The 25495-nt window shown below is 40.3% G+C and overlaps 1 protein-coding gene across 1 annotated transcript in view; it reads right to left on the bottom strand.

Moving 5' to 3' along the window:
• Window positions 1-589: 589 nt before the first annotated feature.
• LOC146625977 (uncharacterized) overlaps window positions 590-25495 on the bottom strand; it is a 46949-nt gene continuing 22043 nt past the window's right edge. The window contains exons 4-7 of the mRNA XM_085363094.1: window positions 19433-20029; window positions 2360-2519; window positions 1671-2113; window positions 590-1214 (exon numbers count right to left, since the gene is read on the bottom strand). Of these exons, the coding sequence (XP_085219220.1) occupies window positions 594-1214; window positions 1671-2113; window positions 2360-2519; window positions 19433-20029 (1821 nt within the window). The 3' untranslated portion in view covers window positions 590-593. The remainder of the gene's footprint in view (window positions 1215-1670; window positions 2114-2359; window positions 2520-19432; window positions 20030-25495) is intronic.

Below are 25495 nucleotides of genomic sequence, written 5' to 3'. Positions count from 1 at the left end.
TCTTGTCGTTTTCCATCAAACACTCATTAAAACAGCAACCTGCAGGTATGTTAGCGCACTCATTCCCGGCTATTGACGCCAGAATTAAAGACTGAATAATGGTTGTAGTGAGTCATTTCTCCAACTGCTGGCACAAACTGGTTTTACATGAAAGTACAGCCCAACACAAATTTAGCTTGAATTTTTTTTTTTTTTTTTTTTATTTTCGGTATCAAGTCACATCAGTCGTTGTTTCAAAGCCTGTTGACCAATTTAGTTCATATTAGAAGCTTCACGAGCAACTGGTGTAAAATTATTTGGACTTTTGGGAGAAAAGCAATTTAAGAGCACAGATTACAAAACAGGAGGATTAAACATGAACATGGAATTCAACTGAGGTAACTTATGAAATGAATAAATAAATAAAAAACATTCATGTTGAAACAGAGCATCAAAGGTAATCAAAGAAAAATAAAAACTTGACGTACATATTTATAATTTCAGCTTCCTGAGTGTAACATTCAGGATTACTCACTGCAGGTCCGGAAATAAGAGCTACCTCATCAGATCCAAGTGTGAAATCAGCTGAACTCTGTGGAGCCTGATCAAGGTTTTTAAGTCTGACCCTCCAAACAGGACTTTGCTGTCTCTTCAGATTCATTGTGATCCAGAGACTCCAGGTCTGCATGATCACGCTGATGATTGCACAGAGCAGATAATGAAGTGAATGTTTTTGCACATTGGTAACAGTGAAACTGTTTATTTGCAGCGTGGTATCGTTTGTGTTTGGAGTATGAACTGAGATTCTTGAAGCTCTTGTCACACTGGTCACAGCTGAAGTTCTCTTCCATGTGTGTACTCTCATGATCGTTACGACTAGTTGAACGCAAGAAGGTTCTGTCACAGTGTCTGCATTTGTATGGTTTCTCTCCTGTGTGGACTTGTTTATGACTTTTAAGGTGACCTGCAGTGGTGAAGGATGACCCACACTGGTCACAGACATGCTTTTTAACCCCACTGTGAATAAGTTCATGTATTTTTAATATACTTGGCGTGGGGAAGCCTCTCCCACATTCTTTGCAGTAGCTCATTTTGTCTCCAGTGTGTCTACGTTGATGTAGTTCTAGACTTCGATGATGGCTGAACGTTTTTCCACAAAGGTCACAGCGAAAGTCTTTCCCACCACCACAGCGACGACAGGGTTGAGAAGTGGATCCATCTGTGTCGCTCTGCTTCTAAACAAAGACACAAAGACAGTGTGAGTCAGTCCTTCAACATTTTTATCCTGAACATCACCTGAAATAAAGAGCAGCTCTGCCAATATTCGGTTACCTTTTACTGTTTACATTATAACACTCAACTTACTGGGTGAAAATGTCTCATCATTTGTAGGTAATCTACTTAATGGAAAGACTGATTTTTAAACCTAAGGATGCGCTACTCTGCATGCCACAAGAAAGTAACCCAAAGCTGCTCTCCAATGTATCCACTGGAGTGTGATTGTTAGATAGAAAAGGAAGAATCTTTAAAAACATATTTTTTTCCAACATCAGGAAAGTTTCAGAAGGTTTGTGTGAGGTTTGACTGAATATTCTGTACATTAAGTTTTTATGTCTCGTTTAGCTTTGAAATTAAACTATATTCACATAATACTTCAAAATAAGTGCAAGTCTAAAAAGAAAAATACATACCTCACAGTAACTGCACTTGTAGAGTTTTTTTCTGGTGTGGATCTGTTGGTGTTTTTTCAGGGAACTTGGCTCTTTAAAAGCCTTATCACACAGGTCACATTTATAAGGTCTCTCCTCAGTGTGGCTAAACATGTGGCTTTGTAACTGTGCATCTGTTGTAAACAGTTTGCCACACTGATCACAGCAGTAAACATCATTGCCCGTGTGAATCCGTAGGTGAATATTTCTGTACCCTACATGGCTGAAAGTTTTTCCACAAATGTCACAGCTGTACGCCTTAATTCCAGAGTGGGTAACATGATGTTTTTTTAAGTTTTGGGACTGGGTAAATGATTTTCCACACAACTTACAGCTGAATGCCTTAATTCCACTGTGAATGAGTTGGTGTGTTTTTAAGCTTGCAGCCTGGCTAAAAGACTTTCCACACAAGTCACAGTTGTATGCTTTAACTCCACTGTGGGTGACTTTGTGTATTTTTAAGCTTTCAAGGTGGGTAAAAGACTTTCCACACAAGTCACATCTGTATGCTTTAACTCCACTGTGGATGAGTTGATGTCTTTTTAGGCTTCCAGGATGGGTAAAAGACTTTTCACACAAGTCACATTTGAACGCTTTAACTCCAACGTGGATGAGTTGATGTGATTTTAAGTCTGCAGCCTGGGTAAAAGGCTTTTCACAGAACTCACAACAGTACGGTTTAACTCCACTGTGGATGAGTTGGTGTCTTTTTAAGTTTGCAGGACAAATAAAATCCTTCCCACACTCCTCACAGCTGTATTTCTTCTCCCCCTTTCTTCTGTGAGGTTTGTCGGCCTCCTGAGAGCGCTGACTTCTCGCTCCGTGTTGGTCCTGCAGTGACAGAGATACAAACAGAGGCAGTGAGTGAAATGCAGTCGTGGAACAAACTGAAACTCCATTAGTGGAATTAAAGTTGTCAACAAACACATTGTAGTTGTTTTACCGCCACCTTCTGGTGATAGTATCACATTGCAATGATGTGCTACAATGAAGAAATATTGATCACTGGAAAAAAGCTGTTACATGTTTAAATCATGCTTTTTATTTGTTTTTGTTTCTAATGTCTCTGTAAAGCACTTTGAATCACCTTGTTGTTGAATTGTGCTATACAAATAAATTTGCCTTACTTCATAAAAAAAAAAAAAAAAAAAAAAAAAAACTGAGTTCAACTGATAATAAAGAAAATGGAAAGAAAACATTATTGAAGAAATTGTTTGTTGGGAAAAAATATTTCCTCTTTGGAAAAGTTTGAGTTGAACTGATGACATTGTTTCTCCCCCCCCCCCCATTGTGTGCTGATAAAATATGATCTCCGTATTTTCTTGTAACTTCTGTGGTTTCTGTTTGTGACGTACATTCTGCATGTGTGGAGGAGCCCAGGATGGAAAATATAAAGCTGCTGTTAACAACCAGCTGTGCACACAGTTTTAATAACAGTAACTGAGATATTTTCTCACCTCCTGTGTTGAAGTCATTGTTTCCTCTGTAGTGGCTGAGCTGAGTCCAAATGGCTGAAACTGTTCCTCTGCTGCTCCACCAGACTCTTCTCCTCCTGTTACTCAGCTGGGACACAAAAGTATAGATATGTATTTTATCCCTGGCAAGAAGAAGCAGAGCAAATAAACATTACTACACTCAGTGACAACAATACCTATGAAGCTTCAAGGTGAAACCCCAGAAGCAGCTACAAAAAGACAGTTATTAGCTGCAACAAGAACTTGAAAAAGTCACTGAGCTCCCTGCATACCACCACCTTTACCCAGGGGATGCTGCACCCTGTATATATGGACTTCCATATATACACACAAAGAAGGAGTCCCACTCAAACAAACTTACACTTGATCCAGATGAAACTAAAGTTCCCTTTGATGTAATCTCGCTTTTCACTTATATAGGGCTTTGGAGCGTGATGTCACGGGGGTGGGCGTGGAAAGGATTTTGGCCTGATGCGCCATTTTTGGGGTCAAAGCAAAGTGCAAGCGAAAAAGGAGCGAAGGCACACACAACAGCCATGGTTCGTATTTGCTGGGTGGTTGGCTGCAATGTTCGATCGCACGACCAGCAAGACAATAAGCTTGAAAAGGGTTTATCTTTTCATTCTTTCCCAACCTGGAAGCAACATGAGGCAGCTCGTGTATCGATGTTACCAAACGAAGGCGTCCAGCCTGGATAGCAGCTGTGAGACGAGCTGATATCCAGTTCTCTTCCATCTCCAAATATCTGTTGGTGTGCTCCAGACATTTTCAGTCAGGGTGAAGAGGTGACCCTTCTGGATAAGATGGTGAAGGTTTGCTGCCGTTTTGGTGAACAGTATGGTGGTAAAACCAGATAAAATGAAACTTGCTCCTGTTGAATATTCTTGTGCTGTCTGAATAGCGGTAATTTTTCAAAAGATACAGTAATTAAAGTAATGTTAGTAGTGGGTGATATCATGTAAACTGTCATGATTTTGTGTAAACATTTTGTCATTTGTAAACTATAAATGACATGGATTCTACATTATAGAACATCACATCAGTTACAAAGTGGTTTTAATTTTTTTTTAAAAAGGCAAAAATTATTGTTTCTTTATTCAACGGAATTACAAGCAGTACAACATTTTGCGGCAACGACAGACTTATGGTCGAGTCAAACTATGGAGCCTTACATGAGCCTGACAGTCCATTATGTTACCAGGGACTTCACCATGAAAAGTTGGTGCTTACAAACTGCCTTTTTCCCCGAGGATCACACAGGCGAGACTCTAGCACATGGATTAAAGGAGGGTCTTATCTCTTGGAGTTTGGAGGAGGAAAAAATGGTGTGCATAACAACAGACAGTGGAGACAAACTGACTGAACGCCAACTTTTTTTCCACTCATTAAAAGTTAACGTGAGGGATTCTGGTGGTCAGGGACAAATGCAATCGCATAGCAGGATGCTGTACACGGGCCAAACTTCAGTCAGGAGAACAACTGAGATTATTCATCCACAATACGAGGTTAGTTATTAATATACTGCAACAACATGGGAATAGAGCAGCTGCGAGAGAATTCAACATTAATGAATCAGTGTTACGGAAGTAGAGGAAGCGCAGTTTTTGGCTTTCCCCATATTTCTAAAGTGCTTCATCTCTTTGCTATGACTGTCGCCATAATTTGCAGATGATAATGGTTGTAGCCGCTGCGATGCTTTCGACCAAAACAGGCACAGCTTGATGACATCATCAACATGCGCTATCTCGATAGAGCGATATAGTCAAAATCTCTATCGTTGGTCAAATTTATATCGTTTATATCATATATCGTTTATATCGCCCACCCCTATATTGTACCTTAATTTGTTTTTATATAAGTACGTGGAATGAGTCTTCAGTTGAATGTTTTTTAAGAGGCAAAAATACTTAAGTAAATGGCGAGTCGAATTTTTGTCTTTTTTTTCCTGTTTTTGCTGATCCAATTTGTGACTTAAAACCGTGATCCGATCCGAACCGTGAGATTTTTGACCCGTTGCACCACTAACAGTGACCATCAAATCGATGAGAAAATATTGCTGAAAACGATGTGCTGGGAGTCCGCTGTTCTCACCGGCTCTAGTGATCCTCGATCTCCCGGTCAGCTATGGAGCTGGTGGGTAAAAGACATCCCCAAAAATGTCGGATCACTTTGGAAATGTATATCTTGCTGAATCGAGCAGATATCTGAAGCTTACACAGCTACATTCACATTAAAATAACTTTTATTTTGTGATTTTAGATATAGAGTAATATTTAAGTTTTAGCCGCGCTCATCTACCATTGCCGTGTTTGGCGTTTGGATGAAATGCATTCTAGGATATTTAGCTGTACTAAGTACACACAAGTCACCACCAATGCATGCTTGATAAAACAGGAGGAACGAGAACACATCTAGGAATTTTTCACGTTCTCAGCTCGATGCGTACTTTAAATCAAGTCTTCAATGGCTAATTCCAGGCCCAAACTACTTCGCCTTTAATAAGGCTTTTGTGTTTTTAACATGGTTTATTGCTTTATATCTTGTTCTACTTTATCTCAAAAAGCCCCTAAAAACACTCAGTGATCACTGTCGGCCTCTCTTGGTCTTTATTACCACTAATCATTTTAAAGCTCAGTTTTTAAAACCTTATGATGCAACTACCGCCTAACTTGTGCAGCAGTACATTAAAAACGAACCACTTATTATGGATGGATTATCTCAGTTGTTCTCCTGACTGAAGTTTGGCCTGTGTATAGCATCCTGCTATGTGATTGCTTTTGTCCCTAACCACCAGAATCCCTCACGTTAACTTTTATCAAGTGGAAAAAAGTTAGTGTTCGTCCTTCAGCTTCACTGTGCTAATGTTATGCTAACGTACCTGTGTCGCTAGCGATCGCGTAGCACAATATATAGCAAATAGTCCAACTTCAGTAACCCTGCAAACATCACTGCTGTTTAGTTTTCCGTCTTCATTTATGTTGAAAGTGATAGCATGGCTGTACATTTTAATTTGTTTCACTAATATCTCAGTCAGAACATGCTATATCATGCTTAGGTGGAAACTAGCGAGCTAACTTCCTGCTAACTTCTAACTCTGTTGAATTTCATAAATTCGGTTTTCATGATGCCTGGTGTGGAGATACAGAAATTATTTTATTGCTGCCATATAATCTGCATCATTATAATTGCATTAATAACATTCTTTACAGCATTATTTCATGTAATAATATTTCTCACAGTATTGATATTGCATTACAGTTGTTTATTGAAGATGTCCATTTGAGGATCCTTCCATTATGTTAACTTTTATTACAAGTGCGGTTAGAAGTATTTTATACACATTGCATATCTGTGCTTATTTTGAGTTGATGTTCGGTTCATTAAGGGTCTTAAGCTTCACTGGCGTGACTGTCCAGGTGATACATGCTGAGGGAAACTAGAACATAGAAGGATGATTGCATGCATGCTTAAAATACATATAACACATATAATCTAGGAATGTGTCCGGCCTGAGGCCTTAACTCATTTGGTGTCTCACTATATTTTACTCTACTTGCCAACAGATGACCAGAGTCAATAATTAGCCCCAGAGACCCTGAGGACTTGAAGCTTATTACCTTGTATGGAAGGTGTTATAGAAAAGAGAAGTTCTATGTCTGTTTATAGCCATTAAAGATGTACAAGATGCACCATTAACTGTGACTAATGTCTGGAACCTATTTTAATCTGTCATTCCCACTGCTTTAGTCAGAAGACATATGTTGATCTTTTCTCCGGGCTGTTAATAAACTCATCGTTTGATTGCACTTTCCTGGGGCCTCCGTGGTTTGTGACACTGCTCTAGATTGATTGATTTTGCGACACTGGATGTTAGACTTAATTGTTACACCTGGCGGAGCAGCAACACTGATCATTTTATTACAGATGAAAGAATTTAGACAGTTTTTAACTCTCAGTATGCCGCAGTGTTCGTTTGACTTTGGGACCTGAAGAGATGGAATTTAGGACCCAGATAACTCGCGTGGCTCCTGACTCCATCAAGCAATGTGCCTTCATAACTTACCAAAGTCGTACTAAAACATTCTTTGAAAGATTTCTGCACGCCATGTGCTACGTATAATCGGTCAGTAAGCACAACCATAATTCATACAAAGCACACTGTCGATTTTTAAGAAAATTAAAGGATTTTAAGTGTGACTTTAAAGTGTGTAAAGTACATTATATAGAAGAAAGAATATACTATATCGTCATATATATCATTACCGCACATGCTTCAAATTATACCGTGATATAGATTTTAGACCTTATCGCCCAGCCTTAAGTGAATCCTGCTTGTGTCGTGTTATTCAGGATTGCAAACCGAGCAGTATTCACTGGCTTTCAATTTGTTGTGTTTGTGGATATATTACTGAATTTAATTCTCCATAAAATCATCCCATTCTCCATAAGATTAAGGTCAACCATTGAACGGCATACATTTTAAAGTAAAGGCTTTAAAACAGAGTTAGTACAAACATCAATGTCACATAACTTTGTCGACATGTGGCCACCAACAATACTTTAATGTTCTTCATTATTAAGCATTTGCACATACAGTGGGGCAAAAAAGTATTTAGTCAGCCACCGATTGTGCAAGTTCCCCCACCTAAAATGATGACAGAGGTCAGTAATTTGCACCAGAGCTACACTTCAACTGTGAGAGACAGAATGTGAAAAAAAAAATCCATGAATCCACATGGTAGGATTTGTAAAGAATTTATTCGTAAATCAGGGTGGAAAATAAGTATTTGGTCAATAACAAAAATACAACTCAATACTTTGTAACATAACCTTTGTTGGCAATAACAGAGGTCAAACGTTTACTATAGGTCTTTACCAGGTTTGCACACACAGTAGCTGGTATTTTGGCCCATTCCTCCATGCAGATCTTCTCGAGAGCAGTGATGTTTTGGGGCTGTCGCCGAGCAACACGGACTTTCAACTCCCGCCACAGATTTTCTATGGGGTTGAGGTCTGGAGACTGGCTAGGCCACTCCAGGACTTTCAAATGCTTCTTACGGAGCCACTCCTTTGTTGCCTGGGCGGTGTGTTTTGGATCATTGTCATGTTGGAAGACCCAGCCTCGTTTCATCTTCAAAGTTCTCACTGATGGAAGGAGGTTTTGGCTCAAAATCTCACGATACATGGGCCCATTCATTCTGTCCTTAACACGGATCAGTCGTCCTGTCCCCTTGGCAGAAAAACAGCCCCATAGCATGATGTTTCCACCCCCATGCTTCACAGTAGGTATGGTGTTCTTGGGATGCAACTCAGTATTCTTCTTCCTCCAAACACGACGAGTTGAGTTTATACCAAAAAGTTCTACTTTGGTTTCATCTGACCACATGACATTCTCCCAATCCTCTGCTGTATCATCCATGTGCTCTCTGGCAAACTTCAGACGGCCTGGACATGCACTGGCTTCAGCAGCGGAACACGTCTGGCACTGCGGGATTTGATTCCCTGCCGTTGTAGTGTGTTACTGATGGTGACCTTTGTTACTTTGGTCCCAGCTCTCTGCAGGTCATTCACCAGGTCCCCCCGTGTGGTTCTGGGATCTTTGCTCACCGTTCTCATGATCATTTTGACCCCACGGGATGAGATCTTGCGTGGAGCCCCAGATCGTGGGAGATTATCAGTGGTCTTGTATGTCTTCCATTTTCTGATGATTGCTCCCACAGTTGATTTTTTCACACCAAGCTGCTTGCCTATTGTAGATTCACTCTTCCCAGTCTGGTGCAGGTCTACAATACTTTTCCTGGTGTCCTTCGAAAGCTCTTTGGTCTTGGCCATGGCGGAGTTTGGAGTCTGACTGTTTGAGGCTGTGGACAGGTGTCTTTTATACAGATGAGTTCAAACAGGTGCCATTCATACAGGTAACGAGTGGGGGACAGAAAAGCTTCTTACAGAAGACGTTACAGGTCTGTGAGAGCCAGAGATTTTCCTTGTTTGAGGTGACCAAATACTTATTTTCCACCCTAATTTACGAATAAATTCTTTACAAATCCTACCATGTGGATTCATGGATTTTTTTTTCACATTCTGTCTCTCACAGTTGAAGTGTACCTCTGGTGCAAATTACTGACCTCTGTCATCATTTTAAGTGGGGGAACTTGCACAATCGGTGGCTGACTAAATACTTTTTTGCCCCACTGTAAATAAGTGACATAATACTCAGTACTTCCTTTTGAAAGTTTACTCCTCGGCCACCCACTTCAGCCGTCACACGTATTTTCGTGGCAAAATTATCCACATCCTCCACAGCGCTATGAATTGTGGGATATATGGGACCATGAAGTCTACACCAGACCACACTTCAAATTTGGGGCCATCGTTGGCGCATTGGTCGACCGCATTTGGAGTACCACTTCGAGTTGGGACAGCTGTCGCTGTGACGTAATTGGTCTCCAAATGCGCACTACGGATTGGAACACAGCCCTAGGGACTTGCAGCGGAGCTTGGGCCCAGGCACGGCTAATGATGTCAAAATTAAAGACCGGATTGGAAAACTACTTGGTCTCCGACTGATGGCGTACCACGAGTACGGAAGTATGCACAAGTACGCATAAAATGTCATTTCCGGGATAAAACCGCAAAGGATTGTAGGTGCGAGTGGCAAGCGGTACTAGCGCAGAGAGGCTTTCACAAGTAAAGTCACACAACGATAAAAAGAAACATGAAGAATGGCAAGAAGCTGTTGCATTATTGTTGCATTAACTGGCAAGGGCCAGTTGCATGACAGCCACTGGAAGCCGATGGGTAAAGAGAACGGTTTTTATTGGATTCCGATGTGGAAGAGAAATTGTTCAAGCCATGTTTCCGAAGTAACAAAGAGTCGACGAATGTCGACGTAATCATGGCAGCCCTAGCTGCTACCACAGCAAGATTTGATCAGTTAAGAAAAAGAGAGCAATATCAAAACAGCCACGAAAAGTCAAGCACATATGTGCCCAAGTGTTGTATTGAAGCAATCAAGTGATGAATAACGGTTTTCCAGTAAGTTGTTTTGATATGTTTTTTTTATTGCATTGTTGATTATTTTTTCACCGAAGCAGCTAATAAAGTATGACGGAATACAATTTAGCCTCTTTTTTGGAAGATTCTATAATAGAATGAAACAATAATGCCAGTTATGAATAAAGACAATAAATTGAATGAATTACGAAACACTCATTTTTTTCCTATTAGATCTGAAAATGTTGTGTAACACTACAACCTAAAACAACAATTAGATTGTGTTGGCCTGTACAGGAGATAAAGGACAAAAATGTAACAACAGCTGTGAAATGGAATAGTCCAAATCACCAAAGTAAACTGGACCTGGGCTTGTTGCAGGGATCTGAAGTCACTAAACATTTTGTGAGTGTATGCACTCACACTTAGGACCATATAATAATAAATATGTGCGTGATGAAAGTCGGGCAGCAGGCTAACGTCCTTACTCCACTCTGTATGCTTGTATGGGTCTGACCCTTTCACTCCTCTGATTTTGTTCCTTTTTTTTTTTTTTTTTTTTTTTTTTTTGCCTTTTCGTCAAGTCTGGCTTTGTACGGACCTGCCGTGTTCACATATATGTTTTTGGGGCAAATAAAATGCAAGTAGGGATTAGGACCGCAGAATGAATGATCACCGGTGCTGGAAATGCTAGCGCCTGATGGAGTTTTTTGATTTTGTTGCCACCCACAATGCAATGCGCCAAAGTCACGTGGTCTGTCAATCTCTATTGAGACAGGCCCAGAGTGATATGAAACGATAGATGTTTTCCTATCGTCAACCGATATGTTTCGTTATAACGAGCAGCCCCACACCATGGTTTGGACTCGGTGTGGCCGTGGGCCGCTGTAAGCTATCGCGTCGCCATTCCAAAAATACACTGCAATACACTCTCTCTTCTCTCAACGTGTTCACATTAAACCGTGAACAGACACCGAGGAGAGCAGCAGAAGACCTCATTCAGGAGCTAAACTCAACATGAACTGAACTCACAGTAAAGTTAGCTCGGTGCTTACCTTTAGATGAAACTCCGCGATGAAGCTGGAACTCTTTCCAAACACAGGAAACAGATCAGCGTGAACCGACGTGGTTCACGCTGATCTCAGCTACTAGCCAGGAGACAAGGGTGGGCAGATGGCTGTAGATATCGATACAAACGTTGGTAGTGGTATATGATCGGTACTTCGGTTTTTTCTCTCCTCAAAGTTCAGTACTTTACTTCCGTTTCATGAAAAAGGAGCTCTTTCTGCTCGTCTCCTCTGCGGTACACTTTACTCCGCCCCCTTAGTTCCTGCTCTGCTGTTATTCGTTTCTGTGCGGTCACATGATGGAGCTACGCTGAGAAATCACATTTTTGAGATGAGAGCGTGAGAAAGAGTATGGAACGCCAGGACTGCCATAATGAATTAATTAAATACACCATTAAATAATTAATTAAATTTGGAATTAATTAAAAGAGGAGCCCCATGTGGAAATACTTTATGGCTGGAAGTGAAAACACTGAGATAAAAACAAATCTAATAACTTCATACTGTCACTGGGTTCAAACTAAAGAAGTGCTCACGACAAATCATGAGTGAATGAAACCGTGACATAATAAAATGTTTGTTAAAGCAACCAAGAATGTCATCTTTGTGATAAGTTTGGTGTGAATCTTTGGTAATTCATGGGGTTTGCTTTGTTTTTGTCGGCTTTCTCACCCGATGGCACGTAGACCAACAAAGCTCAGAATGGACTGCAAAAAAAAAAAGTGCACATGTAAAACTGCAGTGTTAAGTGATGCGGTTGTAAAGTTTGAGTGCACGTCTCTGGAATGGTTGGCAGTATTAAGGATGATTTTTGTTAAAATCATATTGATATGACCCCGTGAATTATTCGTAGATGACCATTAGATTAGTTTGATGGGTTAACACAGAGAGCTGAAGATATCGTGGATATGCTGACCTCGCTCCGTGGTATACAGGGCCGTTTACCCTCATGATTAATATTCACAATAAAAATATTAGCCGAACATCATGAAGTCTGTATGTGTTTCATACTGTCGAACAACCTTTGTACAGTTAAAGCCAGCAGTTACTACATGATGGAAACACCAACGTTATTTCTTTTAATACAGTTTGTGTTTCGGTGTGTCGGACAGGGTCCGACTGTGTGTCGGACAGGGTCGTCTGCAGTACGGGGGCCCCACAGGGAACGGTTCTGGCTCCGTTCCTCTTCACCATCTACACTGCAGACTTCTCCCACAATTCCACCCAGTGCTTCCTGCAGAAGTTCTCTGATGACTCTGCAATAGTCGGCCTCATCACTGATGGGGACGACAAGGAGTACAGAGGACTGACTCAAGACTTTGTGGACTGGTGCCAGCTGAACTACCTCCAGATCAACGCCAGTAAAACCAAGGAGCTGGTGGTAGACTTCCGCAGGCACAAGCATTCTCCACTGCAACCACTGAACATCCAGGGTATGGACATTGAGGCTGTGGACAGCTACAGGTACCTTGGTGTTCATCTGAACAACAGACTGGACTGGACTCATAACTCAGACGCCCTCTACAGGAAAGGGCAGAGCAGGCTGTACCTGCTGCGGAGACTCAGGTCGTTTGGGGTGGAGGGCCCACTCCTGAAGACCTTCTATGACTCTGTGGTGGCTTCTGCTATCTTTTATGGTGTGGTCTGCTGGGGCGGCAGCATCTCTGCTGGGGACAGGAAGAGACTGAACAGGGTGATCCGAAGGGCCAGCTCTGTTCTAGGATGCCCTCTGGACCCAGTGGAGGTGGTGAGTGACAGGAGAACGGCGGCTAAGCTGTCATCCCTGTTGGACAACGTCTCCCACCCCATGCAGCAGACTGTGACAGCACTGAGCAGCTCCTTCAGTGGGAGACTGCGGCACCCACGGTGTGGGACGGAGAGATTTCGCAGGTCTTTCCTCCCCACTGCTGTCAGACTCCACAACAAAGACTTTAACTGAACAAACACACACATCCACACATGTGCAATAACACTAAGTGCAATAATCCTTTCTGGCATCGTTGTATTTTTACTCAGTTGTATATAGCATTCATATTCTATTTTTATCTTATTGTATATTTTTATTCTATTTTATTCTACTGTATATAGTATATTATTTTATTCTATTCTGTACAGCTGTGTACTGTATTTATTCTTATTGTATTCTAATTTTTGCGTCATAACTTTTGCACTGTCCACTTCCTGCTGTGACAAAACAAATTTCCCACGTGTGGGACTAATAAAGGTTATCTTATCTTATCTTATCTTATACACAGGTCAGGCTGAGTATTCAACAAAAACCCAAAGATCAGATGTTAAAGGGCCTGTATATGTATAGCGCTTTACTAGTCCCAAAGGACCCCAAAGTGCTTTACACGTCCAGTCATCCACCCATTCACACACTGGTGATAGCAGCTACATTGTAGCCACAGCCACCCTGGGGCGCACTGACAGAGGCGAGGCTGCCGGACACTGGCGCCACCGGGCCCTCTGACCACCACCAGTAAGCAACAGGTGAAGTGTCTCGCCCAAGGACACAACGACCGAGACTGTCGGAGTCGGGCGAAGGCCAAGGCGAACTCCCAACTCTTGAGCCACGATCGCCCCGAAATAATCTGATTTTTTTGCTCTCTCTCCTCCTAAACATGTTTTTAATGTTAGTTATGATTCAGAACTGGCGACTTAAACATTTATGACACATATGAACATTATGAAATAAAAACCTGATAAATATAACCTCAGTAAATGAAGTCAGTGTACTGCGGGGGTTATGGCAGCTGAGTACCGGGGCCTGCGCTTTGAGGCGAGCGGGTCTCTCGCACGCTTTGCCGTAAGACTGGGCTGGGCAGACATCTCCGAAATCATCAAAGCACTTTTGCAAAGAGGCTGTATCTTGACAAACCGACCAGACACATGAAGATTAAACCGCTACATTCTCAGCTAAAAAAATATTACAATGGTATTTGGTGACACACAAACTGGGTTTTTCAAAGTTCAGTTCTCTTAGTTTCCACATGCCGGTTGTTGATATCCAGTAACGCCTTCTAAAAACAACGGCCACCAGGCTAAAGCAATGGTTTTGACTTGATTAGCGTTAACCCCGCCCCCTGAGTTTGATGGGTGAGGTTGACAGATAAAATAAATTCATGGTAAGACATGAAGTCAAGTGTGCCAAAATGAATTAATTAAATACACTATTAAATAAGTATTGAAATGTCTCAATAATTAATTAAAATGTGAAATAAATAATTAAATGTGTCAAAAGTATTTGTTTAATTAATTATTTACAATTTTCATTAATTATTTACAATTTTCATTAATTATTGTCAGATTTTGAGTGAAAAACCTCCTTCCATCAGCAAGGATATTGATCATAAAAGGTGGCTGGGTTTTATAGCATGACAATGATCCCAAATACACCACCCATTTTGATAAACATGTTATTGCAAACCATTGTACGTGATGGCTTAAGTTATTTAATTTCACTGAATATGTGACACAAGCTAAAGTAGCATTATATTTTTATGTTTAAGACACGATGATGTTTCTAAATGTAACGGCCTTCATTATAATTAGTTCTCATGATGTCGACGCTGAGCGATCCTGATGGTGAACTTGGAATCTGGTCTTAGAAGTCTGATGTCATTAGCCGTTTCCGGGTACAAACTCCACTTCAGGTCCCAAAGTCAAATGAACACCACAGCATCATTATTTATTTTCTTTTTCTTAATATATATAACTTGGCCTACCCTTTTTAGTTTTGTTAATATTGGCAATAGTGAGAAGTGTTATTGTTGGGCTTGTGAAAACAAAGTGTATATAACAAAGTATTGAGATTAACTTTTGTTATTGACCAAATGCTTATTTTCCATCATTATTATATGTTATCCAAAGCAGTTAGAATCACATTCAGTACATGTACACCAAGCTACTGTTTTTCTAACAATTACCAATGATTTGAATATCAGAGCAAGAAACTTGTGACAGACAAAATATGAAGCACATTTTAGTTGACTAATGGAAGTTTGTGGGTGCAAACAGAGGCAAAGAGAGGCTCAAAAATCTGGAGGACAGCCACAGCTAGAGTGAAAGAGAACCAACACTGACAAGCAACCATTCACCACACTTCTGCTCAAGCAGACATGGTACATATCAAATATTTAAAATATTCCCTCTCGCCCCTTGAATGTCCTGCGTAGTATCTTAGTTGTTCCTAGGACTGCACTCTACTAGACAAGGGTCTCTGATGGTCCCTAAATTGGGATACAGCCAGGGAGTTCATGCTCGGACACATACACGCCCACCACTCACTTTTGCTCAATGAGGGACTGGAGCATGTAATACGTGCTGTTCCAGCGCGTGGGAACTCGGCACCTGTGATTAACCCCTTACCTGCCGCTCAAACATAGACATTTCTCAGACCGGTGTATCGGTCCCCGTTATCGGGGGACTTGTAACGAGTACTTTAGAAAATGTGGTGTTGAGGCCGATACCAGATACCAGTATTGGTGCATCCCTGCTTACCATAGTGATTATAGTCAGGTAAAAGGAGAGTCATTTTCATGACACTAAAAACTCTTAAGCTCAATTTACCCTTCTGTACATAATAATGTCCTTATGGATTATGAAAGTAGTCTGATTAATCTCACTTTGGTTGTTAGAAAGCACAGCTTGTTTGCAGTTTGGAAGGAAAACTCATCCGTTTAGCATCTTAAACACACCCTTTGCAAACTTCATACCTACAGCAAGGTTTTGAGATAAAATTTTATGACCTTATTTTCCTTGAAGAGAATTTCAGTTTATAATAAGCTGCAGGAACCCTGTTCAGTGTGATCGGAGAACAGCCAAGTCTCCTCTGATAAACCTCCACCTCTGCCACTGAAAACAGTTGATCTGAACCTGAAATCATGGCTCAAACTACACATTTTTCACATCAAACTGTTTAAGAAAACACTAGACAAAGCATTAGTTATATTTGATGAACTCTAAGTGTATCAGGATTTCATAACACAAACTTCAAATCAACAAGAAAACAGCTGCAGAACATGTGAATCAAAATACATTCAATAACATGTGGACTTCAAGGAGAGCGTAAAGACACTAAAGAGAAACTAGGCAACGACAGGTTTCAAAATCTTTAAAATGGTCATTATTCCCTCTATAAACAAGTACTTTTCAATAATCCAAATTGTAACTTTTGAACCACCAATTCTATATTTGGATATTTTTTAATATATTTGGTTTTCTGCAAACACTGTCCAATGGGTATATAGTACTGCAGCAACGGTAAGCCCCTGCTTACATGTTTGTACCGAGTAGGAGATGCTCTGTATGTTATTGTACAGCTGTATAACAACAATAAAGGGATTCTATTCTATTCCAGCTTCCTGGATGAAACATTCAGGATTATATACACTGCAGGCCCAGAAATCAGAGCTACCGCATCAGATCCAAGTGTGACATCAGCTGCACTCTTTACAGGAGACTCCAGCTGAACTCTGTGGAGCCTGATCTCAAGGTGTTTAAGTCTGACCCTGAAACCAGAAGAGGATCTTTCTGTCTCTTCAGATTCATTGTGATCCAGTGATTTCAGTCCTGCATGATCACGCTGATGTTTGCACAGAGCAGATAATGAAGTGAATGATTTTGCACATTGGTAACAGTGAAACAGTTTATTTACAGCGTGGGATCGTTTGCATTTGGAATTTGAACTGAGATTCCTGAAGCACTTGTCATACTGGTCACAGCTGAAATTCTCTTCCAGTGTGTTTGTTCATGTTTGCTACGACCAGATGATTGCGAGAAGCTTCTGTCACAGTGTCTGCACTTGTATGGTTTCTCTCCGGTGTGGACTCGTTTATGCACTTTAAGGTCACCTGGAGTGGTGAAGGATGACCCGCACTGGTCACAGACGTGCTTTCTGACCCCACTGTGAATGACTTCATGGTTTTTTAATTGACTCGGTGTGGGGAAGCCTCTCCCACATTCTTTGCAGTAGTTCATTTTGTCTCCAGTGTGTCTACGTTGATGTATTGTTAGGCTCCATTGATTACTGAACATTTTTCCACAAAGGTCACAGTGAAAGTTTTTCCCACCACCACAGTGATGACAGGGTCGAGAACTGGATCCATCTGTGTCGCTCTGTTTCTAAACAAAGACACAGAGACAGTGTAAGTCGGGGAATTCCTTCAACATTTTTATCCTGAACATCGCCTGAAATAAAGAGCATCTCTGCCCACATCCAATACATTTTACTGTTTACATTATAACGCTCAGCTTACTGGACAAAATAGACTCTTCATTTGTAAGTAATCTACCTAATGGGAATGGTTAAACACCTAGATGCTCTACTCTGGATGCTGCAAGATACTAACCCCAAGCTGCTCTCCGATTTATCCATTGGAGTGTGAATGTTAGATAGAAAGGGGAGGAGCTTTTAAAACGTTACTTTTTCCATCATCAGGAGTTTCAATAGATTTGTGTCAGATTTGACTGAATATTCTGTACATGAAGTTTTCATGTCTTATTTAGCTTTGAACCATTGTATACTTCCCTTTGTTTGCCTTATATGACCTATTGTGCAGAAATTTGGACACACACACACACTTTTTAAATTGCAAAAACGAGCTATTGGAATAATAAATAAAGTTGGATTTAAGGAGTCCACCAACCAGTTTTTGTAGGATCATCTATGTTAAAATTCATGGACATTATACATTCTAAAACTTTAGAAATAATGTATCTAGTGATGAAAAAGAATGTTCCAATTTGTATTTTAAGTATGTTTAAACTAAGAGATGGAAAATATGATTTGAGGGGGTCTTATAAGTTTGAAATACCTAAAGTGAGAACCAATGTTACGTATAGATGTGTGTCAGTTTTGGGAGTGAAATTGAATACTTGAATGGACATTTCAGTTACTGTATGATTGACTACTTTTATGTAAAACGATAATCTGTGTTCTCCAATAGTTGATTCTGTTCATCTGGACATAATGTTTCTCCCAAGAAACGTTTCATCACTCATCCAAATGACTTCTTCAGTCTCAGCTGACTGCAGGTTTCCCCAATCTTATAAACATACATTTGCATAATGACTGAAAACAGCCCACTGAGGAACAAATGGGCTGGGAGGTCAGTTCCTTAATCTTAATTATGCAAAGTCTCATGACCATTGATCAACAACCACTGATCAATGGCCATGAGTACCATTCACAGAGAGTTGGGGAATGGCTGCAATCACAGCATTGTAAGATGGTGACAGATGTACCCTTAGGCCCCCTCTTTGATTCAGAGATGGTCTGTCCCTTTTCACGTAAATGGCCTCCTTGACTCCACCCTCAAACCAGCGTTCCTCCCTGTCCAAGATGTGTACATCCTCATCCTTGAAAGAGTGTCCACTGGCCTGTAGGTGTAAATAGACCAGAGGTTGTTTGGTTTCGCCGATGTATAAATCCTGGCAGTCCTCCTGGCGCTTAACAGCGTACACTATGTTACTCTGTTTGTGTCGGGGGACCCGATCCTTGGAGCGGACCAATTTTTTGTGCAGCGTGTTTTGGGGTTTAAAAGCCACAGAGACCAGGTGTTTAGAAAAAAATGTGTCTCAACTGCTCCGATACTCCTGACACATATGGGATCACTACAGGTTTTCGCTTAGGCAGCGGTTGTCCTTCTCTCCTGGATCAGCTGGAGCTTTCTTTAGGTGCTTTTCCAGCTTTGACAAAAGTCCAGCTGGGATAACCACATTTACTCAATGCATTCTTTGGTACATCTTTCGCCATCTTGCAATGCTGTGATTGCAGCCATTCCCCAACTCTCTGTGAATGGTACTCATGGCCATTGATCAGTGGTCTTTGATCAGCGGGTTTTGGTCAGTGGTTGTTGATCAATGGTGATGAGAATTTGCATAATTAAGATTAAGGAACTGACCTCCCAGCCCATTGTTCCTTCAGTGGGCTGGTTTCAGTCATTATGCAAATGTGCTGTTTATAAGATTGGGGAAACCTGCAGTCAGCTGAGACTGAAGACGAAACGTTTGTCCCACAAAACGCTACGTCCAGATGGACAGAATCAACTTTTTGGAGATTTACCTTCCTGGATGATTGAGAATGCATCAAGACAATAACCTGTGTTGTTGTTGACCAAAATAAATTTCACTTCACTTTTGAAAATTAAACTACATTCATTTAATACTTCAAAATAACTGCAACTGTAAAAATATAAATACATACCTCACAGTAACTGCACTTGTAGAGTCTCTTTCTGGTGTGAATTTTTTGGTGTTTTTTCAGCGAACGTGGCTCTTTAAAAGCCTTCTCACACAGGTCACATTTGTAAGGTCTCTCCTCAGTGTGGGTAAACATGTGGCTCTCTAAATCTTTTGAGTTCACAAAGACTTTTCCACACTGATCACAGCAGTAAACATCATTTTTGGTGTGAATGCGCCGGTGAACATTTCGGTGCCCTGACTGGGTGAAGGTTTTTCCACAAATGTCACAACCGTATGGCTTGATTCCAGAGTGAACAACTTGATGAATTCGTAAGTACCTACTGTGAGCAAAGGCTTTACCACAGTGATCACAGCTGTATGCTTTAACTCCACTGTGGATGACTTGGTGTGATTTTAAGCTTCCATCCTGGGTAAAAGACTTTCCACACAATTCACAGCTGTAAGGTTTAACTCCACTGTGGATGACTTGGTGTGTTTTTAGGCGTTCAGCCCGGGTAAAAGATTTTCCACACAACTCACAGTTGTGTTTTTTCTCTCTCTTTCTTCTGTGAGGTTTGTCGGCCTCCTGAGAGCGCTGACTTCTGGCTCCATGTTGGTCCTGCAGTGACAGAGATACAAACAGAAGCAGTGTGTGAAATACAGTCGTGGAACAAACTGAAACTCCATTCAGGGTTTATATGCCGTTTTCAGTGTCAAATTCAAGCACTTTAAGCACTTTCAAGGTCCCTTTTCAAGCTTTTCCAGCACCCCCTACCCCCCCCCCCCAAAAAAAAAGAATGCGAATTTTAATTCTCATCACCTCAGTAAGACCATGTGGGAATATAAAAAAAAAAAATCATCCTAGGTGAACTTAAACACCTTTGTAACCCCTTTGTTAAGACATAGAAAAACGCACCACACAAAAATACTGCAAAAGGAACGGTCGCCTTATATACATAGTGTATAAACTCAAAATGCACATTTCACTTACAACTACAGATGTGAAAATGTGAATAAACCAACTTGTTAGAGATATTCTTCTGTTGAAAAAACAGAAAAAATAAAAGAAAGAAATAAGTCTTATCAGTGGATAATGATGCTTCTTTCCTGTGTGACAAAAAAAAAAAAAAAAAAAAAATAGGAGACAGATGTTTGTTTCTCGCCCTATGACAGCTGGGATAGGCTCCAGCGCCCCCCGCAACCCTGAAAAAGTATAAGCGGAAGCGAATGGATGGATGGATGTGTTTTTTTTTAAAGTTCATTTCCAATAAAACAGTTTTATTGCTAGCTACATTGCTGTCTGTATTATTGCTAAAGTCCTAAATGATCACCTTTAAAGCGTTTGTGCTAATAACATCATGTACAGTCACACAGGCATGGAGAACAGCACTGACTGGGAGAGGCGTTAAATAGATCACATAGTTCAATTCAACATATTCAACAAGACTTGAAGAATGCACAAGCATTTACTTAAAATCTTTTTAATTTATCATCTGTGATGTTATTATGTACAAGTCCAATGTATTTTGTTCATGTCCCCAAATAAACAGGCAGCCTTAAAGTATGAAATATTCATATACAAGTTACTTTAAAAAAAGTCATTAATTACTAATTACTTAGTCAATATTGTATTTAAAATACTTATCTAATTACTGTGTCAGAAAAGTAACTTAATTGCTAAATAAATAATTTAACTAAATACTTCTTAAAATCCCTATAAACCTTGAGTGGGCAAACAATAGAAATTAAACTCTTTAAACAATAAATAAAGTTTTTTAAAGACGGAGACTGTACAGTACGCAGAGGTAGCATCTCTTCCACAATGTAGCCTGCAATCATCTTTTTAAGCTCACCTTCAGACGCTTTCTGTGCTGCTGAAGTAAAATCAGGTTTTGCCTGCTTAGCAGGAGTTGCCGCGGTGTTATCCATGGATGATGAACAAGAATCACCCAGAAGTGTTCGTCTATGCTCTCGTGTCAGGCGCTTCAGTAGATTACTCGTGCTATTAACAGCAGCCGATAGTTTTTTCTCCCCAGGACATAGCTTACATTTCACTGTAATGTTCTGGTCTGCTTGTTTCAGAAAAGTGAAGAGACGGGAATATGTCCATTTCATAAAACAGCCACTCGCTTCAGCCGAGTCCGACATCTTCCGCTTTAGAATACGACTGTGCAGCAAACTGGCGCGAAATGACGTGCAGCTGCACTACAGCGATTGAGTTTACTTCTACGTTTAGAAAACAAATTACTGAAATTAAATAATGATATTCAGCGAGTTTAATTATTTTACAATGTAACGAAAGTACATTTAACAGTAATTAGTTACTCTACTTTTTCAGTGGAAAAGTAATTTAATTACAGTAACGCATTACTTAGTAACGCATTACACCCAACACTGATAATTGACACACAAAAGAAAACAACGACTACACTACACACTAACTACACAAGATGACACACTAACTTGAGACTCCAAATACGGTAAAACGTCACAAATCTCTCACGTATCAAAACTCTCTCTCTCATTCACTGGTCATTCCTAAAACTTCCCCCTCTTCCCAAACAACCAGATGCCACATGTTGCCATATAATTTTTTGATTGGTTGAAATGGTATATTTTCCCACCAATAGGGAAGGAGTGCTTTTCCTTTTTTCAATCACAAGCAAAGCGTGTTTGCTAGTAGTGATGGGATTTCCGGCTCGGCTCACTAAAAAGAGACGGCTCTTTCGGCTCCCAACCTGCTCTTCAGGTTGTTTGATGGTTTAATTAATTTATTATTAACAAAAATATAAAATTGTGCAAAAAAAGAAAAAAAAAAGAATTACTACAGTGGTTTTATTTATATATATGTGGTGGCCCCTAGAGACAAGGCACGTACAAACTCCAAAACACATTTCTAGCGTTAGTAGTAGTAGTACATCCAGAACATCCAGACTGGCCAACAGCCTGTATCCACAGGCTGTGAGGCTCCTGAACTCTCTGCCCCCCTCTCACGGACAATAACCATATCCAACTTCTTAATAGCAATGAACTGGTCTGCATTGGTGCATCATATCTTTATTCTCTTCCCCCTCCTGCCCCCCCCCCCTCTTTCTTAAATAGATAACTATCATATCTGATATCATATCTCACAGTACAATAATATTGAATGGGTTGCATTGTTGTATTTTGTCATGTTTCTCAGGTCTTTGTCTGAATTTCTACGAACATTATTGCTAAGGATTGTCTTATTGCATTGGAGTCACACTGGGTTAAATATGTACACTTGGGTTTTAAGGGGTATTTATTATTTTCTTCTTTTTTTTTTGGGTTGTATGGAAGCCCCAAACGCAATTTCATTGTTCTTGACAATGACAATAAATAAATAAATACTAAATATTAATAGCGTTAACTGACCTTCCAAAACAGAGCTACCTAGATCACTTAAATTACACAATTGAAAGCATATGTGTATCGTGTGTGTATTTATACACAAACGCTCATATAAATTCAAAAAAAAAAAAAAAAAAAAAAAAGTTCATTTACCTGTTTACCACACACCAAATCCCTTCCCTATGAATTCAAACAAGGATGGAAAAGATAAAGCTGCTGTTAACATCCAGCTGTGCACACAGTTTCAATAACAGTGTAACTGAGATATTTTTCCTCACCTTTTGAGTTGAAGTCATTGTTTCCTCTGAAGTGGCTGAGCTGAGTCCAAATGGCTGAAACACACAAAACGACGTATATATTTTTTTATTTATATATATATTTTTGTCAGGGATAAAATACATGTATATTCTTTCTATACATCTCTCACGCACACATACAGTTTGTAAAATCCTCGTCTGGATTCTAAAAATAACGTCTCTGTTAGGTTTTGTATTGTTAATTGTCATTTATGCTTAGAAACATCTACTTATATATGCTTAGAGTTTTATAATTAGTTGTAGATTGGTAGAGGCTTGATCCTTGATAGTCTGCAAACTTTGTGTGCATTAGAGAGCACGAGAGAGGTCGTACCTTGTCTTATGGTAGGATTAACGTAGCTACGTCTGTTCTAGTCTAAGTGCTTTTTGTTTAGATGAACTGCTGGACTTCCTCACCGTGTTATCTAGGGTGAACCATCTAGGGTGAGGGGGAGGCTACCCTCTTCCTGACACACACACACACACACACACACACACACACACACACACACACACACACACACACACACACACACACACACACACACACACACACACACACACACACACACACACACACACACACCTCTTTGTTTGTATGTAGACGTCATATGTTAATGAGGTCTCCCTTATGCATGAGTAACAAGAAGAACTTTGCCTACTTCGTGTCTTGCTTGCTGTGTAATTATATTGCCTTCAACGTTCCAGCGAATAGGTTCAAGCTACAAACCTATCAGTCTCTGTGAAGGTTCTCAGGCATCCAGATTGTGGTAATTTAAGAAGCTTACACTATGCCAGCCAAAAGACTCGATTTTGCCACATTTCCACAACTGCTGCCCATAGTGGAGCTCATTACAGCCAGGGAAACCACCATAAAGATTAATAAATTACCACAACCTAAATCAGAACAAATCAGGACCAAAGTCTCAGCCACTGCAGTGCAAAAGTTCCTACATCAAACCTTATAATACAAGAAGAGAAAGCAGTCACATCCCTGAGAAAAAGACAACTGTTGTTCGTAACACATTGGATTATCAAACAAAAATTACTACTCTCCTCAGTGGCAACAACAACAAAAAAGTTTAGTTCCCTATGAATTCAAACATGGTGATAGAGATGGTTCTCACAAGCTAATCTGACTGTATAATGAACAGACAAAAAATGATCCCTGTTGTCAAATTCAAATTTTATTTGTCACGTACACAGTCATACACAGTACGATATGTAGTGAAATGCTTGGACAACTGCTCGTGACCTAAAGAGAACAAAAAAGGAAAAGGCTATGAATAAGATAGGAAATAAATATGAAAAATTAAAAAGGGTAAATTTAACTAGGAAGGAATAAAATATAAATTAAGGTTAAAAATGAAATAACTGTACAACACAAATTAGAATGAAGGGTAAATTTAACTGGGAAGAATAAGATAAAATATATAAATTAAAGTTGAAAATAAAATAACTGTACAACAAAATACACAATACACAATATAGAACTATATAAGAATGTATGAAGAAATCTAAATATAAATAAATATATACACAATAACAGCAGCTGTACAAGTATTAACTGGAAATGAAGAATATAGTGACCAGTGTTGTGCAAAAACAAAGTCCAGAAAGTCCAGTGTGTGTGTAAGAACCATATGTGTGGGTCAGTACTGTGTGGTGGTGTGATTGAGAGACCGTATCGCCTGCGGGAAGAAGCTCCTCCTCAGTCTCTGTGTTGGTCTTCAGGGAGCGGAATCGCTTTCCTGACCTCAACAGAGAGAACAGTCTGTTGTTGGGATGGCTGAGGTCCTTCACGATCTTCCTGGCCTTGGTCCAGCACCGCCTGCTGTAGATTGAGTGCAGGTCAGGGAGCTCGGAGCGGATGGTGCGCTCAGCTGACCGCACAACCCTCTGTAGAGCTCGTCTGTCCTGCATGGTGCTGTTCCCGAACCAGGTTAAGATGTTTCCCGCCAGGATGCTCTCTATTAGAGCTGGGCGATATATCGAGTTTTTAAAACATATCGATATATTTTTATACGAGATATAAGATGTGACAATATCCTTTATATCGATATAGTCTATGTTACGTTATAATTATAGTTGTGGAGCCGCAAGTTTGCCTCTCTTTCGTCCACTTTTGTCTCTACGCAACGTTACTCCGCCTCGCCTTCACTGAAGACAACTCCCCCTCCTACCCCATCGCTTCACGTGCAGGCAGCGACAAGACGGACACGGCAAATCTCCGTTAACGAGTTACTGCGCATCGCCCCATGCGTGGGGCTGGACGGCGTCAACGTGCTAACGAGCTAAACATGCTAACGAGCTAACCGCGCTAACCCTAAAATCCTTTCATTCTCTCAAAAGTTGATAGCGCGCCTTATGTATGAATTCTGGTTGTGCTTGGTGGCCGCGAACCGATTTTATGTGGT

This window comes from Diplotaxodon limnothrissa, linkage group LG9 (assembly GCF_057381915.1).
Source record: "Diplotaxodon limnothrissa isolate DT_005_m linkage group LG9, D_limnothrissa_male_GT1.1, whole genome shotgun sequence".
Lineage (NCBI taxonomy): Eukaryota > Metazoa > Chordata > Actinopteri > Cichliformes > Cichlidae > Diplotaxodon > Diplotaxodon limnothrissa.
Note: the sequence above shows the minus strand (reverse complement) of the source record. Positions and strands in the feature narration are given on the sequence as shown.